We start from the raw sequence: 17,082 nt of genomic DNA, 5'->3' as shown, positions 1-17,082 counted from the left end.
GATTTGGGAAAAAAGTCGCACCCAATGCTGTTTTTTGTACTAGTGTGCAATTTTCATTTTGGATTTGGCTTGGGCTTGCGTGCCACATGCATGCACGTGGATATCACTTTTCATCAGAAGCAAAAACGCATGTCCGTTGATCTTCATTCTTCAGGCTTGTAACATATCTTTTATACTGAAGTAAAGAGCCATTATTGGTGCTTATGGCAAACGTTTTTGGGAGCTGATGCTCAGGTCTCTACGCCTATAAAAGGCATAGCCTTTCTCTCATTTGAAGATACCAGAAGTTGACATTCCTTCATATTCCCTATTGTTCCCTCTCTCTCTTGTTGTTACCAGAAATTTTTTTCTTCTTTTGTCCGAGTTTGGTGATAGTTCTGCCTCGGTTCTAGTTCGTTGTTCGACGTACTTTGTGGTACCATTGTTCGTCGAGTTTATCGTTGTATCCTGGGAAACCTTGTTCAAGTGATCATGTACCGGTGGGAGAGCAACAAAGCTTCAAGGAAACTGTCCAACAGTCCTCAACATTTTTCCTTTCTTTTTCATCTTGTTTCGGTGAAGGTTCTTTATTATATTGTTGTTCTTCGTTATTTAATCTAGTTGTAATTTTTCGTTTCAATTTTTCTCCTTAATAATAATCCGTCTTTATTCCTAAAATAATTTTTATATTTCTAACAACCTCCTCCTCCGGTTCTTTCATCCAGGGGCGGACCCACATAGTCAACGGGGGTGGCCCGGGCCACTCCCACTTTCAGAAATTAATAATTTTTTAATTAGTTAAAAATTAAATATAAATAAAAAATAATTATAATACACTAATAATAGTAAAAAGACCAAAAAATCGGAGTCAATTCGCTATTTAAATGAGAAAAAACCCTATTCTTTAATCTTCCTGCGTCGCACAACTCCCTCCCACAGTGCTCTGCCCTTCCGAAGTCTGCCGCCTGTCCTTCTCTGTTCTTCTAAAGCCTGCCGCAAATAAGGTAATTTTTTTTTTCTTTTACTCATTTAATTCTTTGTATATTATATTGCTTGATTAAAAAAATAAAGAAAAGTCAATACTTCACACTTGCGTACACTACCAGGTGAAGCTATTCACTTTATTTTATCTATTCATCTATTGTACTTTTTTTTTGCCTTTTGGGTTGTTTGTTGAACAAATTAGTCACGCAAAGCAATTGCTTTTATGTATCCTGACATAATATTATTTTTTTTATTTCTCTTAGCTTGAAGCGAATTTGAGGATATGTACATGTGTATATTATTTTTTATTCAATATATTTTTTCTAATTCATTATTTTTTATTCAATATATATTTTTTTAATTCATTATTTTTTTTCAGATGAAAACACCTACAATTCATTCGTTCTTCAAAATAAAAAATATTGAATCTTCATCTTCAGATAGTCAATTACAGTCTGAGGATCATGCTTCAAAATTACAAAGAGTTGAAGTTGTTGCCGAATTTGATATCGATAAATTAGAACGTGATCCAGGTTTACGAACACAAATATGGAAGTATCCATTCGATAAGCGTGACGAAGTTGGAAGAGCTTATATTAAGAATGGACCATATCAGCCTATACTTTCTATGTATCCAAAATCAGGTGAAAAACATTCTCGAAGTGTTCAGCCATCTATGTTTACCCGCTTTGCACCATGGTTGGAATATTCTCCTGCAATAGATGCTATATTTTTTCTACGGTGCTTCTTATTTCATAAAGAAGATGGACCATCGGGATCCAATTCATTCACTGTTAATGGGTTTCGGACGTGGAGTAAAGTGGGAGGGAAAAATTGTTCACTGGTGGCACATGTTGGAAAGGATCATAATTCTCCTCATCAAAAGACACAACATGCCTTGTCAGATCTCTTGAATCAGTCTGCTCATATTCCAAACAGGTTTGGAAATTTTATATCTCAAGATATAATAGATAATAGACTTCGTCTTAAAACCTCCATTGAAGTAGCTAAGTGGCTTGCATACCAGGCATGCACATTTAGAGGTCATGATGAGTCTAGCACATCAAAAAAATCGCGGAAACTTTTTAGAATTGTTGAGATATTCTGCAGCTTTAAATGATAATGTAGCAAACGTTTTGGATAAAGCTCCACGAAACGCGTCGTATACATCACCGAAGATACAAAAGCACATATTACATGTCTTGGCAAGTAAAGCAAAAAAGTATATCCGGGAAGAGATTGATTGTGCGAAGTACTGTATAATTGTGGACGAAGCTAGAGATGAATCTAAAAGGGAGCAAATGTCACTTGTATTGAGATTTGTTGGCAAGGATGGTTGCATAAAAAGAGGGCTTTTTTGGTTTACTTCATGTCAAAGATACTAAAGCATTGACTTTGAAAGATGGTATTTTCTCGATGCTCACTCGTTATGGTCTTGATGTGCAATCTATACGAGGGTAAGGTTATGATGGTGCAAGTAACATGCGTGGAGAATGGAATGGTTTGCAAGCCTTAGTTTCAAATCAAAGCCTGTATGCTTATTATGTTCATTGTTTTGCCCATCGCCTGCAATTATCACTAGTTGCGGTGTCCAAGAAAGTTTATCATGTGAGTTTTTTCTTTACTAAGCTTAATTTTATTGTCAATATTGTGAGTGCATCATGTAAGCGTAACGATCAACTTAAAGATGCTCATGCCTCAAATATTGCCTATTTGCTTAATATTGAGGAGCTTGAAAGTGGGAAAGGCCTTAACCAGATAGGTTCTTTGCAAAGGCCGGCTGATACACGTTGGACATCTCACTTTAAATCAATTTCTAGTATGATTAAAATGTTTAGTGCAACATGTGAAGTGTTATTAAACATCATTGATGATGGAACTACTCATAACCAACGTGGTGAAGCAGGTTCAACTTATGAGACAATGACTTCTTATTACTTTGTCTTCATTATGCATTTGATGAAAGAAATTCTAGAGATCACTAGCATGCTTTGCAATGCTTTGCAGATTCAATCTCAAGATATTTTAAATGCAATGCAACTTGTTTCATCAACTAAGTCACTCCTTCAGAAGCTTAGAGATGATGGATGGAGCAATTTGGTTGAAAAAGTGAGATCGTTTTGTGGAAGTGTCAATATAGAAGTGCTTAATTTTAGTGCTTTTCATGTTGCACGGTGGGGAATGGCTCGTGACATTACAGTGGAGCATTATTATAAAGCTGATATATTCTATACAGTGATAGACTCTCAGCTGCAAGAATTGAATAGCAGATTTAATGATAATACAGTGGAGTTGATGATTCTCAGTTCAGCTTTAGATCCGAAAGAGATGCGCGCATCATTAAGAGGTGATGATATATGTAAACTTGTGTAGAAATTTTACTCAGAAGATTTTGCGGAATATGAGATGACATTGTTGCATATGGAGCTTCAACATTTTGATCAGGTTCGGCAACTTCCAGATTTCATATCATTGACAACGATTTCTGATCTATGTCAATGGTTGGTGAAAACAAGAAAATCAGAAATATTTCCTTTGGTGTATAAAGTGATAACTCTTATTCTCACACTTCCAGTTTCTACCGCTACTACTGAACGTTCTTTTTCAGCGATGAAGATAGTGAAGACTGCACTTCGTAACAAGATGGAAGATGATTTCTTGTCGGATTGTTTGCTCATTAATATTGAGAAAGAAATTGTTGAGATGTTTAACATAGATTCAATATTAGATGATTTTCGTGATATGGAATCAAGACGCTCTTTATTTTAATTAAATTATGTATTAGGATACATTTTTTTTTTTGATATTTAATTTATATAATTTTTTTTTTCTTGGCCACTTTCAACTTCAATTCCTAGTTCCGCCCCTGCTTTCATCTGAATATACTCTTTTTGGGATGTGCTCGTGGGTGTGCTTGTCTTCACGGAGAGTAAAGGTGGGACTCAGAACAAGATTTTCTCTCCCTCTTTATGGTGTTGCCGTCAGTCCCCAGGAAAAAGAGAGAAGAGTTTTCTTTTATTTATATTTTTGTTCTTTTTTTCGTTTGTGGCTGCGTGTGTGAATGTGTGTGAAGGAGTAGGAGATGTTCCTTCTCTTTGTGGCTTGCTCATGAGCGTGGGAGTAGGAGTGGATTTTTCTTTGGCTTTTCTTTTGTATTCTGGATATTGAGTTGTATGAAGAAGAACGACTTTTTCATTTTTTTATTTTTTTTTGGTTTATGCCGTGGGAGTTGTAAAGAGGAAAGAGTCAAACTCATAGATCTTCTTTTTTTATTTATTTATTTATGCGGTTGTGTCCTTTTTTCAGGCAGGTGTGAGCACCATTATGTCTCTTTTTCTTTATATATGAGGTGTGTATGTTAAAGATTAGGTTAGAATTTTAATTTTGTCTTTGCTCCATGAGGCTTATGTCCTTTATATTTTGGGCTTGCGAAAATCTGACCCAGCAATGATTACGGCAGTGATTTTCAACAAGGATATGTGGCTTACATGTCCTTTGGCAGTGAATACGACGTCGATTACATGATGTCTCCGTTCGACACTATGTCATTTACTACATCAGACACACGGAGTGATGGTTCGTATATTTGTCCTTCTTACTTTTATTCTAATCCGATAGGAATGCCACAGTCACAGGTGAATCGGCAAGGAAGTGGGCGTCGTACCTTCGGTGTACGCATAGATCGGTTCGGTGCCGAGCACATATAGCATGTGCACTAGGATGCCCACTAATAAGTGAAAACGTTGGGTATGATCAAGCCGACTACGACAGACATGTTCAAAACTTCCAACAATCGTATAAGAGGCATTTCACATGGTGCCAATATTGCGAGCTTTAAGAAAATCAACCGAGTTGTATTCAACCAGGACATCCATCGGGATTCTATTTTATACATTTAATTTTCTATTGTAACTATAAAAATTGTAAATCATATTTATTTCATGAACAATTTCGTAGTATGTCATTCTGTATGGAACATTTTTGCTAGATATGTATGATTTGAAGTGTTTTAAATTTGGACTATAGAAATACATAAGTATTCATTTGTTTCGCCACATTATTTTCGTTTCGGTTTTCCGTCGACACGTCGATTTTCCATCGAAAACGACATTTTATTTACCATTTTCCACATTTTTTCGTTCGATTTTCCATTGATATGATAGTTTTTCGTAAATCAAGAGGTTCGAAATGGCAACGAAACGGCATTTAAAATCTTGCCACAAACACAACAACAATTGACAACGTGAAAATAAAAGTAATGCCAAAATTCCCAAAATTTTCAGGCTTATCCATTTTGCCCATACTTTCCTGGCCCCGCTCCACGCCAAACAGAGGGCATTTCCGTCCAATAAACTCTTCCAGATTGCGTGAAAGTGAAGTTGTTTTTAGGCAATAAAAAACGCTCGTTCTATGGCCGAATAGTTCGATCATTACATTATCAGTCTTGGCATCTTTTTTATTCTTCGTATTGGAATTAACCGAAGATCCTTTTTCTTCGTGTCTGAAAGAGAGAGGGAGATGATAGTCCAGAGGAGAGCGATGACGTGGCGGCGCGTGGGAAAGTCTCTCCACGCGCTGGTCGCCCACGGCTTGCTCTTCTCCTTCACGATTCTTCTCGTCGTCAAGCTCGACCATGGTGTTCTATTCCCTTGGTGGTTAGTATTTATTCTTCTTCGTTCTCTTTGTTTCTTTTCCTCTTTTAGATTTTTAATATTTAACTGTGCGGATGAACAAAAGTCGATTCATTAAAGTTTAAATCTTATGGAGAAAATTAGAATCTATTCTTTGGCCGATGGAAAGTAAGTTAGTGAATTGACGAGCTCTATTGAATTGTATGTTCGATATTTATTTGAAGTTTGAGAAGTGTTTATATGTTTAAATTTGCTGCATTGAGCTTGTTGTGGATTGACTGTACTTTCGAACAATCGTATTCAACCCAATTTTGGTAAACAGTGTAAAGAAAAGAATATCAGATGTAACGTTAACCGAAACTTTCCTATTGTGGTAGTGTCAAGGCTTCCAAATATGTAGATACATTTACCGTCATAGATTCTCACCTTTTGTTTTCTAAATGGTTATTTTTTTTTAAACCCAACACTAGGTTTTAGGAGACAACAGAGATTTCAGCTCTCACTAGAAAATGTTTTTATTGTGACAATTTATGTATGTGTGCATTTCTAATACGAGTCTCATTATCTTCTCTAAGGATTTTCCATTGCCCTGTAGGATAATATTTTCCCCACTTTGGCTTTTCCATTTGGTTGTAGCGCGGAGTAGATTCTCGTTGCCAGCTCCGTCCCCGCCCCATGATCGAAACGTATTGGATTTACATTTATTCATTTTTTTTAATTAGAATCTTGCCAAAATTTTAATTTCATTGTTTACAAACAACAAGATTGATATCAAGTCTTTTCTTCGAACAGTGGGCTCCACATCACTCCGTCATGGCGACCCCTTTGCTTGTAGCTTTTGAGCTTCTCCTTTGTATGTATTTAGAGAGCAGTCATGGTATGACATGGACGTACTTTAGAAATTATAAGCAAATTTTGTCTTTCTGAGATCATTTTATGCATCGGGTGACAATTATCCGACATGAAAGGCGGTTTCATCATTGATAAATGTATTATAGATTAATTGATGAGTCTCCATGTATCATTGTAATTCAGTCTTGAAGGCCTTGACGTTATTCTTTAACTTCTCGCAGTCGTCAAGTTGAAGATTGTCTTTATTCCTTTGCTAGCTTTCGAGGCTGCAATTTTGGTTGATAATATAAGGTTTTCTCTTATTTTGCTCTTCATTTCCAGTTTAAATTTTATTGTACTACTAATAATCATGAAAAGTTGCGAGAACATAATTTATTTCACCTTCGGTTTTAATTTCTTACCTTTTTCTGTGTTACAGGATGTGTAGGGCTTTAATGCCTGGTGACGAAGAAACTATGAGTGATGACATAATATGGGAGACGCTTCCTGTAAGTCTACGATCATGTATATCTTAGTAGTTCAGTACTATTTAACTAGTTTAAGGTCTTAAAGATCAAATTTCAAGGAAATATTCACCATTTCTTTTTCTGATTTTTCTCAGATATGTGATATGAGATTCCTATTATAAGAACAAACTGTCCTCTCTTTGATTTGATTACTAAATTCACATTATATTCCAGCACTTCTGGGTTTCAATATCTATGGTTTTCTTCATTGCTGCAACAATATTCACTCTTCTAAAGATATGCGGTGAGCCTCTGTTTTATTTCTTATACATAAACGTGGCATTCAATTAGAAAGATTAATTTGGGGTCTATCTCAGAGATCCTCGAGTGTCATCGTATACCCTTGCTCAAATTTCATTCATTGAGATGCTTCAAATATATTTCCTTGGGCTTATGTCAACTATTATACTCAGCTAATTTTCCAACAATATGTGTTACATTATTTCATGGCAGGTGACGTAGCTGCTCTAGGTTGGTGGGACCTATTCATTAACTTCGGGTACGATAAAATTATCTCTTTATGAATATAAAAACAAAATGAAACTTTTTCTTGACCTTAATGGGTAGTAAAAAATGATATTTATTTTATAATTTCGTAGAATTGCAGAGGGGTTTTCCTTTCTCGTATGCACGAAGTGGTATAATCCAGCAATTCATAGGCATTCCCACATATCAGAATCCTCTGGCTCTGAACCTACTATTAGTACGAGATATCTAGAATGGAACAGAGGTTTAGTCATTTCAGACGAAGATCAAAACCCTAGTGGGCTATGCGACTTGCAAGATATCGGTGGACATGTCATGAAAATACCTCTGATCGTGTTCCAGATCATGCTTTTCATGTATTTAGAGGTAGGTCATATATGCTACAACAGAGGCCATGGAAGCTGCAATTTTTGGCTGCTTTAGGAAGGTTTCATAGTTGGTTTCAACGCTCAACACATTTCAGGGAACGCCATCTGGGACCAGGCATCTCTCAATCGCAGTTGTTTTTTCTCCTCTTTTTGTGCTACAAGGGGCGGGGATTTTATTCGCAATATATAGAATTGTCGAGAAAATTGTTATTCTTCGGTATAGTGATGGCTCTGGAAGGAGAAACAGGGCTGGCTCTCGAAGATACTTTTCCATTGCATCGAAAGTTCAAGATTCTTTTGGATTCCTGCATCGTGGTTCAAGGTAATGATTTGATAAGACTTTTCAATATTAGAATGAGTGGCTGTATTTTTATCTTGTTGATCCAATGTTTTATTGTAACAGATTGTTGGGTTGGTGGTCGATTGATGAAGGGAGTCGAGAGGAACAGGCCAGGCTGTATGCAATTGGGACTTCAGGGTTCGTAGTTTCTGTACTCTTGATAGAGATGTTACCCAAAATATTTTCGTGGCGTTTCAAAAGAAATTTGATTAGGCAACTTATAATACTATATATTAGGTCGAAAGTTGATCTCCGTGTGTCGCTGCAAATTGAGAAAATGTGTTATGGTTTAGCTTTTACCATCAAGTAGTTTATCAGATCTTACTTTTCCGAAACTCCTTTTGTTCAGTTTAGAATATTTATTGATTTCATGCTGTATGAACAATAGGGTTTTCGAATATAAAACTGGGCTCCTGGTTAAATCCCAATCTAAGTAATGCTTCGCTATATGGCATTCAGGTACGACACTTTTACACCTGATACAGTGAAGAAAATGCCCAAGGCTGATCTTGTCGATGAGGTAAAATGATTTCCAACAGTACTTGCTCACTACTTTGTCTGCCATCAGAACTGAAAAAAAAAAAAAAAAAAACTTTCTATAGTTAATCAGGGTATAATGAATCATCGTTTAACAGATTTGGAGGCTACAAGCAGCACTAAGTGAGCAAACTGAAATCACTAAATACAGCCAGCAGGAGTTTGAAAGACTTCAGAATGTAATATTCATGAGCTTGGCTCTGAGTTATTATTTTCTAATTTTTATTTCATTGTGAACGGAATTTGAATTTTTTTTCAGTTATTTTCCTGTGTGGAGTTGGTGCACTATGAACCTGCTCTATTAGCTGCATTAATTCTTATTCTGAAATTATTTTGACAAAAAAGAACATAAATCTTGTACAAAATGTAGTTATAATTTACTATATTTTACAAATATACAATACAAGGCCCCACTAGGGATCAATTGGGTGTATAATACTGGTCTCTTTTGAAAAAATCTATTTATATAAATATGGGGACAGTTCATTTGCTTTAATTAGTGTTCCTATTAAGTTACACAGATGATGATGGACCACTGTAAACCATAAAGTCCCTTGCTATGAATAGACTACGCCATCTATTTATTCTTCTTCACATTTGTTTCTGTTATGACAACTGTTTATTAAACGGGATTAGTTTCACCGACTCTTTTGTTCTTCTGAACATTCTGATTTTATGAAACTCAGGAAAAGATCCTCTGTAGAGTATGCTTTGAAGACCAAATCAACATCGTTCTACTTCCGTGCAGACATCACGTTCTTTGCAGGTATATTTACATACCCTTATATTAGCTAGTTCTTTCTCAACCGACCATCTCTTAACTTTAACAATAAAGATTAAAACTTTAGTGTGTTCTCTGTGCCTGAATCTGTTAAATGTGTTTCATGCAATCTCAGAACTTGCTGTGAGAAGTGTAAAAAGTGTCCCATATGCCGCGTCCCCATTGAAGAGCGATTGCCCGTTTACGATGTATAGCTTGTATATTGTCTGACATGAGGACAGAAATAAGAAGTACATTTCACTAGGCCTTGACATACTTGCTCGTTAGATGAAGCAAATAACAGTGTCAGTGAATTGTAAATATGCTGCTTTGAAATCCTAGTATTGGACCTTCCTTGTTGTGAAGGAACAATTGTATGTTCAAGAGATAGTATTCCCAGAGTTTTGAGAACATTTGTTTATCCATATATCAGTGAATTGTAAATATGCTGCTTTGAAATCCAAGTATTGGACATTCCTTGTTGTGAAGGAACAATTGTATGTTCAACAGAAAGTATTCCCAGAGTTTTGAGAACATTTGTTTATCCATATATTGATCTGTTGTCTATAAATTCACCTATCAATGGTTTTGACTAGTAGATATACGTGTGTAAATTTCATTGATATTTGACAGTTAACGGGTGAATAAAACGTATCAAGATTAATCTTTTTTGTTTTCCCCTATGCATCTAAAATACAATGCCTTAATAAGTAGTCTTTTATGTATATAAAAAAAAAATAATATGAAAAAAAATCTTTTTTTTCATGTACTAGTACTCTTCAGAAAAAATCCTAGTGTAAATGGAGAACATAATATCACATAAACAGTGGTAATAATTAAATAATAGTCCAATGCCATGTTTTGCACTAGACTTTCTTCAATTTAAGCTTATCAAAACAAAACAGAGAGACATATGAACCCTTAAGACCATAAGATGTTCAAATTCCAAGTAGTTGCTCCATAAACATATCCAGGCAGAGGAGCAACTAAATTAACATATATATTTAAATAAGATGAAAAAAAATAGACATTAAATAGTAATTGGAAATGTTGGAAGAGCTTCTCATGAAGCGCAGGTAGCGGCGACAGGGGTGGCTTTGATGACATGGGTATTGGGAGGGACTTTGTGGTCTTTGGGCTCAGGCATGTCCTTCACTCTCACCGCAAAATCGTCGAAGCACTTGTCCAAAGTCTTGAAGCTCTCTCCGGGATACAAAGCTTCCACGTCCACGTCACTCATTGTGTTGATCGAGAAATCAATCTGACACCCTTTGATGAAGATGTCGTGGGTGAAAGACGCCACGATGCTCTCAGGTATGATATTTGCTGCACGCAAAAAATTATGAGTTTGTTTTCTCGAGTTTTTGGTCAAAATAAATGGTTCTCTTCTTTTAGGACCAATGTTTGATTTTAAATCGAGGTATTGGTACTTTCAAAATTGAATATATTTTATAAAATGTGGTACCCGAGGCCGCAGCTAATAGGTCATGCTCGGTGATGGTGACCCTCGGTAGAGTTCGGCCGATCTTTTTCTCCCAAAGAAGAGCCAACTCGTTGATGTTGTACATATTGCAAGCCGGTCGGAAATGAACGTTCTTGTTGATGGCTCGCACATCGTCCACCGTTTTCATCGTGAACTTCCCGATATCCGTCCCCGCGACAAAGTAAGCTGTAATGTAATTATTCAAATTAACTTCACAATTTAGTCCAACATTCTTTTTAATACCTCAAATTGTGTGTCAACTTAGAAACTATACCATAGACCACTGTGAGAGCTGAGAACAATACAATTGAATACATTATTTTGATTTTTGTGTGTCTTTATGTGTTTCATTCCTTCTTCTTTTTTTTTTTTTTTTTTCTTTATGGGCAGCCGTTCTTATTCAAATTTGTCTTCTCTTTTGGAAAAGCAATAAATCATTATAGAAATTGTGAGGTACATGCATGGTCCTCATAAAAGCATAACATAGACATCCGTACTCGTATTCCAGTGATAAGAGGACCACGACTACTTCACGTGGACCCTCGCAAAGGGTTGTTTTTATTTTTAATTTATTGATCATTCACCGGAAGAAAGAGAAACATAAAAAAGAGAGCACGATACAGCGAATGGAGACTAAGTTTAGTCCCCTAATAAAATAATTAGGAACAAGTGTAGAAGTACAAGGTTAATAAATTAATGTTCTTTCTTTTTCTTTTTTCTTTGTTTGTTAGAGATCATTATACAATTCTATGTTAGGTAACAACCATATTCTTCTTTGTTTTATACGTAGCATGGTATATTATATATATATATATATATATATATATATATATATATATATATATATATATATATATATATATATATATATATAAATGGGCGACGCTTCGAGTAATAATTTATATATTTTAGTTTAGAGGAAAAAATATATAGAGACATTGAATGGTATTTTATGATTAAATTGGATTTCTCTATTTTATATATACAAAAATTTAGGAAAATAACTAACTTCGTTTGATATTGCTAAATAACTAACATTTGATAAATTTTAGGTAAATAACCATAATGATGACGTGACTTAATATATGACAGTGGTTATTTGCTTAAGATTTACGCTTGTAAATATATGAAAGTGGTTATTTATCTAAGATTTACCGAACGTTGACTATTTAGGAATATCAAACATTTAAGTTGACTATTTTCTAATTAATGAACTCATATATATATATATATATATATATATATATATATATATAACATAATATGTATATGATATTTGATTATGTGTTTCAACTATTCTACACTAGGTAACAACCACATACTCTTCTTTGTTTTATACGTAGTTCACTAGCATGGTATTTTGTTATTTAAATATAAGTAAATTGTATTTTTAAATTTCTAGAAACTAATTTAAATAAAGTTCTCTCTTACGTATTATTGATCACAAAGTTAAAACTTAAAAAATAAAACAACATCGCGCTGGCTTCTAGTCTTATGTACGAGGGCTACGATAAATTCGTTAATATAATACAAGGATTGTTGTTGGGATTAGAATGGTTTATCTTTCCATACCCTTTTATTATTTCTTTTTGTAAGCACGAAAATAAAAAGGCTTTAAACAAGAAAGACAACAAATGAAGTATTAGAATACAAGTTGAGCGTGTTGGTACTAAATATCCATTGGTTGGTGAGGAGAAAAGGTTTTCGCATAACATTATGATATAATATGATATATAAAAGGAAACAAGAGTACTCACCTAACCTTAGAATCGTAAATTATTCTATTAATATAGAATGTCAAGTTTGCAAAGGTCAAATAATACATGCATATTTGTTCCTACCACTTAATAGTTATTGACGTTATAATAAATTAGGCTAACTACGTTTGCCAAATTAATTAATATTGATATTGATGATTAAAAAAAAAAACCAATGCCCTTTACTAACTTTACTAATAGAGTACTTTTTTTTTTCTTGGAGAATGAACCCAAGATCTACATAAATTATTTTAGATATGTAGTGTGAAATTATCACTAGATCAACCTAGATATATAATAATATCAATAAAATAGACGAGACAAAATAATCGAAGTGTATCATCAAGATATGTTGAGATAGAAGTACCTTTGACGGAACCATCGCCGTAGATCTGAAAGTGATCCAACGGTGGGAGAACCTCGGAGGGATGAGTGTTGTCGAAGTAGGGCCACGATGCGATGGAGTTGCAGCATATGTAAGTGTAGGGCACACCAGATTCCTCCACTGCTCGTCTCACTTTCCTCTTTTCCAAGTACATACCCAACCCGGGCTCCACCGGGTTCGCCCGATCCACGTCGTGCCCGAATTCTGATGGCAAAAATCTCTGTAAAAAAATATATGGGTTGATATCAATATATATATATATATATATATATACACACACACATATTCATATAAATACACACGCACGTACCTTGATCGTTCCAACGTTTTTCATGGCTTCCAAGAGGACAATCTGATCCATAATATTTCCTCCACCGAGCGCCGATATGACCACGTCAATCTCATGCTCTCTGAGAATCTTTTCCATTCCTTCTTTATCTCCCACCAAACCCTAGTTAATCACACGATATCCACTTCAATGTCAAAATAAATCCACATGGTACGTACAAAAATGAAAGAAAAGGAAATATACACACAACGAATGATCATTATATACACTTACATGCACAACCACGGCTCCTTTGTCTTGAAGAGCTTCAAGGGTGGCGGATTTCGAGTGGTCGTTGTCGGATCTGGGCCGGACGAGGATGTGAGTGGGCCGGGCGGCCTCGAGGCTAGCCTCGGCCACAAACCGCCCGATAAACCCCGTGGCTCCAATCACAAGGATTCGCCCCTCGGAAGTGCACTTCGACACCGTCATCTTCTTCTAATGAAATAATATAATATGAAAATTATTCAAGAGATTATGAGTTGAGCCTAGCTAGGAGACTTAGCGGCTTTAATTTATACTAATACTTTGGGTATAAAACGTTATATAGGGCGGCTGATATAGAGTCAGTGAAGCACGCATGTAAGTTAATTCATCATTTGATACTCATCAAGATAGTGATGATACTATATATATATGTATATATATATATATATATATATATATGTGTGTGTGTGTGTGTGTATGTCTATTAGCACCTACCCTTCATGTGCCGAAGCCAGTTAACGTACGTATCGGACTTTGCTGGTGACATGTTATTACCAGATTTTCCATGTTTCTCGTGCCAGAGGGTTTTTGTGTCTATTTCACGTGAGCCCTAGAGTTCTGGCCTTTGACCCTTAGCTCGCGTTCTAATTATTTGGACAAGCATTTTGACCGATAGGTGAGTCAACCACAACATCGATCACAATTACTCTCCTATATTTCTTATATATATATATATATATATATATATATATATATATATATATATATATATATATTGTGTATATACATTTATAAACGTTCGTTTTGACCTCTTGACTTTTAAAAATTGGAGTATTTCATCTAATATTCAAACGAATTACACGTATACATTCGTGTAACTTACAAAAATAACTTTAATCCCAACATCAATTAATTTTATATAGCGTATTTTGATGTTATATACCTCTTTTTCTTATATAGAATTTTGTCATAATATATTCAAACGAGTTACACGAATACCTTCGTAGTTCGTACACCTTATAAAAAAACAACTTTAAATTCAACATAAACTCATTTTATATTGCATATTTTGATATTAGATACCCTTTTCTTGTATAGAACTTGTCATAAAATATTCAAACGAGTTTCAGGAATACCTTCGTATAACTTATAAACACAACTTTAAATTTGAACATAAATTTATTTTACATTTCTTACTTTGATGCTAGATACCTTTTTATGTAGAATTTATCATATAATATTCAAACGAGTTACATAAATACCTTCGTAAAACTTACAAAAAACAACTTTAAATTTAAACATAACTTCATTTTAAATTGCGTACTTTGATTTTGGATACCCTTTTATAAATAGAATTTATCATATAGTCAAACGAGTTACTGGAATATCTTCGTATAACTTACAGAAATAACTTTAAATTTCAACATAAATTCATTGTATACTGCTATTTGCTATAGGTTGAACATTCACCCCTAAGAAAAGTCAGAATATTAAATTTCGTCTCCCATATAAAATGATTCATTATGTATTGAATAGTTATTTTTTTTTTAATTGTCGAGCGGGCTCTCCTAAAAGATAATATCTCTACGACAAAAAAAAATGTGATCCTGCAGATATGCTCGGTGGATGGGGTGCTTAATAAAGTATCCTGATTAAATTACATATTCTGATGCCCCAACACATGATTAAGGGAAATGAAAACAATCGGAGGAGGTGAGAAGAAAATTTTACACATTAAGGGAGTTTTATATTAATCGTTATAATGGTACTCTGGGGGAGGGAAATAAGAGTATGGTTTTTCATTGGCTATCAACTATCAGCATAATGATCACCTAACCATGTATATGGCAATTATGTTTACTAGGTGTTAACCTGGAAAATTGGTTATACTTATCTCGCAAAGTGATCTGAGTTCCGAGCACGCAGTTTCGGTGGGTCTCAGGTTCTAGGCAAGACTTTCTCTAAATAAAGACGAATCTATTACAAGATGTAATAGAGCAAAGTAAATGAGAGTGTTCTAAGAAATTATAGATAGTTCTTCTTGTTGTCGGTCGTTTTCGGAAAACCCGAGACGCCAAGAAGACACGCCATTCAAAGGGCCGATGGTCAGGCCGGAGGTCCTAAAGAGCGGCGAGCCTTCTCTCACGAGTCGACTGACAAGTCCTCGTGCCAAATCCTCATGCCCCTCGAGTCGAGCCCCGAGTCGTTCCTCGAGTCGAGCCTTGGGTTGTTCCTCGAGTCGGCCTCCTCGAGTCGAGCCTCGAGTCGCTCCTCGAATCGAGTCACTCTCGCCAAGTAGAAACCTTCATATTTCATGTGGCAAGAATGGTATTCGAAGGCCCGCAAGAGCCCGACGAGGCGGGCCATGCGCCGCGCGCGCAGCCGCGCCGGCCAACCAAGCACAGCAGCCCGCGCGCCGCGCCAGGCAGACCGCGCGCCGCGCGATGACACGCCCGCGCCGCGCATCCCGCGCCGCACATCCAGCGCCGCGCATCGCGCGCCGCGCCTGGTGACCCGCGCGCCGCGCGTTGTGCGCCGCACTTTGTGCGCCGCGCGTTGTGCGCCGCACTTTGTGCGCCGCGCGCGCCGTGCGCCTCCACTTGATGGCGCGCGCGTTCCTAGTCTCACATGGACGAAAAAGGAGCCTCCTAAGGCCCCCAAACACCTATAAATACCCTCTCTCATTGAGGGGAAATATCATCCCATTCTTTCTCAAGGAACTTGAGACTTCTCTCCGCTTCTCTAGATGCCATCCTTGGCCTGAAGCGGATTCTCCACGATTTCTCGCTCTCGGAGATTCTGAAGCGCTTTCCGGGGACTCCCGAGTGCCGCCTCTCTTGATCGAGCGATTAATCTTGAGCCCACGAGTGCTCTAACGGTTTTCTACTGAAAATCGCCTACGCGTCTAGCCCCCTAGACGCGTCCGCCATTTCTGATAAGAAATCGCCTACGCGTCCGGCATTTCCGACTAGGAATCGCCTACGCGTCCGGAATCTCCGCCACAACAAGGAACTCTTGACTTAGAGTCTTCCACGTCTCCAAAAGAGAGAAAACACACATTCTCTCTCGCGCTCGCGATCTCCGAAGTCCTGAGACGCCGCCGAGGACTCCTCGCGCCCCGTCTCCTTCGTCGAGCACGCCTCTTCGCCAAGGCTCCACGCCTCATACTGCGTCACACACGCTTGAACTACGTTCTGACCTGATCCCACGCACGGGTACGTAGGCAGCCGACAACCAAGGCACGGTCACTCCTCCTCCTCACCCCCTACCTCTCCCGAGAGGCGGGTTGATCGGAGAAAACCCTAGCTTGAGACTATCGAGTTCCCACTCTTGGCCCGGGTGCGATCACTTGGTCCGGCCTTGGATCGAACCGCCCGAGGTTTTAAATAGTTGTTCATTTTCATGCGACAACATTTTGGCGCTAGAAGGAGGGGACTTCCCGACCTGTTCAGCCCGAAATCCCTTCTGTTCATCTTCTT

The 17,082-nt window shown here is 36.9% G+C and overlaps 2 protein-coding genes across 2 annotated transcripts; one reads left to right on the top strand and one right to left on the bottom strand.

The window, feature by feature from the left end:
* The first annotated feature begins 5,381 nt into the window (after positions 1-5,381).
* On the top strand, positions 5,382-10,014 carry LOC149402434 (uncharacterized). Its single transcript, XM_089608871.1, has 14 exons — positions 5,382-5,618; positions 6,190-6,280; positions 6,387-6,471; positions 6,668-6,737; positions 6,865-6,934; positions 7,127-7,196; positions 7,406-7,451; positions 7,552-7,804; positions 7,902-8,128; positions 8,210-8,284; positions 8,606-8,666; positions 8,782-8,862; positions 9,370-9,449; positions 9,580-10,014. Exons 1-14 carry the CDS (start codon positions 5,482-5,484, stop codon positions 9,656-9,658), a joined length of 1,425 nt encoding a protein of 474 aa, XP_089464997.1. The 5' UTR covers positions 5,382-5,481; the 3' UTR covers positions 9,659-10,014.
* Positions 10,015-10,351: 337 nt separating this feature from the next.
* Positions 10,352-13,993, bottom strand: LOC149402433 (leucoanthocyanidin reductase-like). Its single transcript, XM_089608872.1, has 5 exons — positions 13,631-13,993; positions 13,379-13,519; positions 13,051-13,288; positions 10,909-11,112; positions 10,352-10,769 (listed from the first exon to the last, which is right to left on the bottom strand). Exons 1-5 carry the CDS (start codon positions 13,826-13,828, stop codon positions 10,507-10,509), a joined length of 1,044 nt encoding a protein of 347 aa, XP_089464998.1. The 5' UTR covers positions 13,829-13,993; the 3' UTR covers positions 10,352-10,506.
* Positions 13,994-17,082: the final 3,089 nt, after the last annotated feature.

The sequence above is a fragment of the Urtica dioica genome, chromosome 3 (assembly GCF_054948205.1).
Source record: "Urtica dioica subsp. dioica isolate 48M chromosome 3, U.dioica_male_clone48M_v1_H2, whole genome shotgun sequence".
In the NCBI taxonomy this organism is placed as follows: domain Eukaryota; kingdom Viridiplantae; phylum Streptophyta; class Magnoliopsida; order Rosales; family Urticaceae; genus Urtica; species Urtica dioica.
The sequence above is the reverse complement of the archived record's forward strand: the minus strand, read 5'-3'. Positions and strand labels throughout refer to the sequence as shown.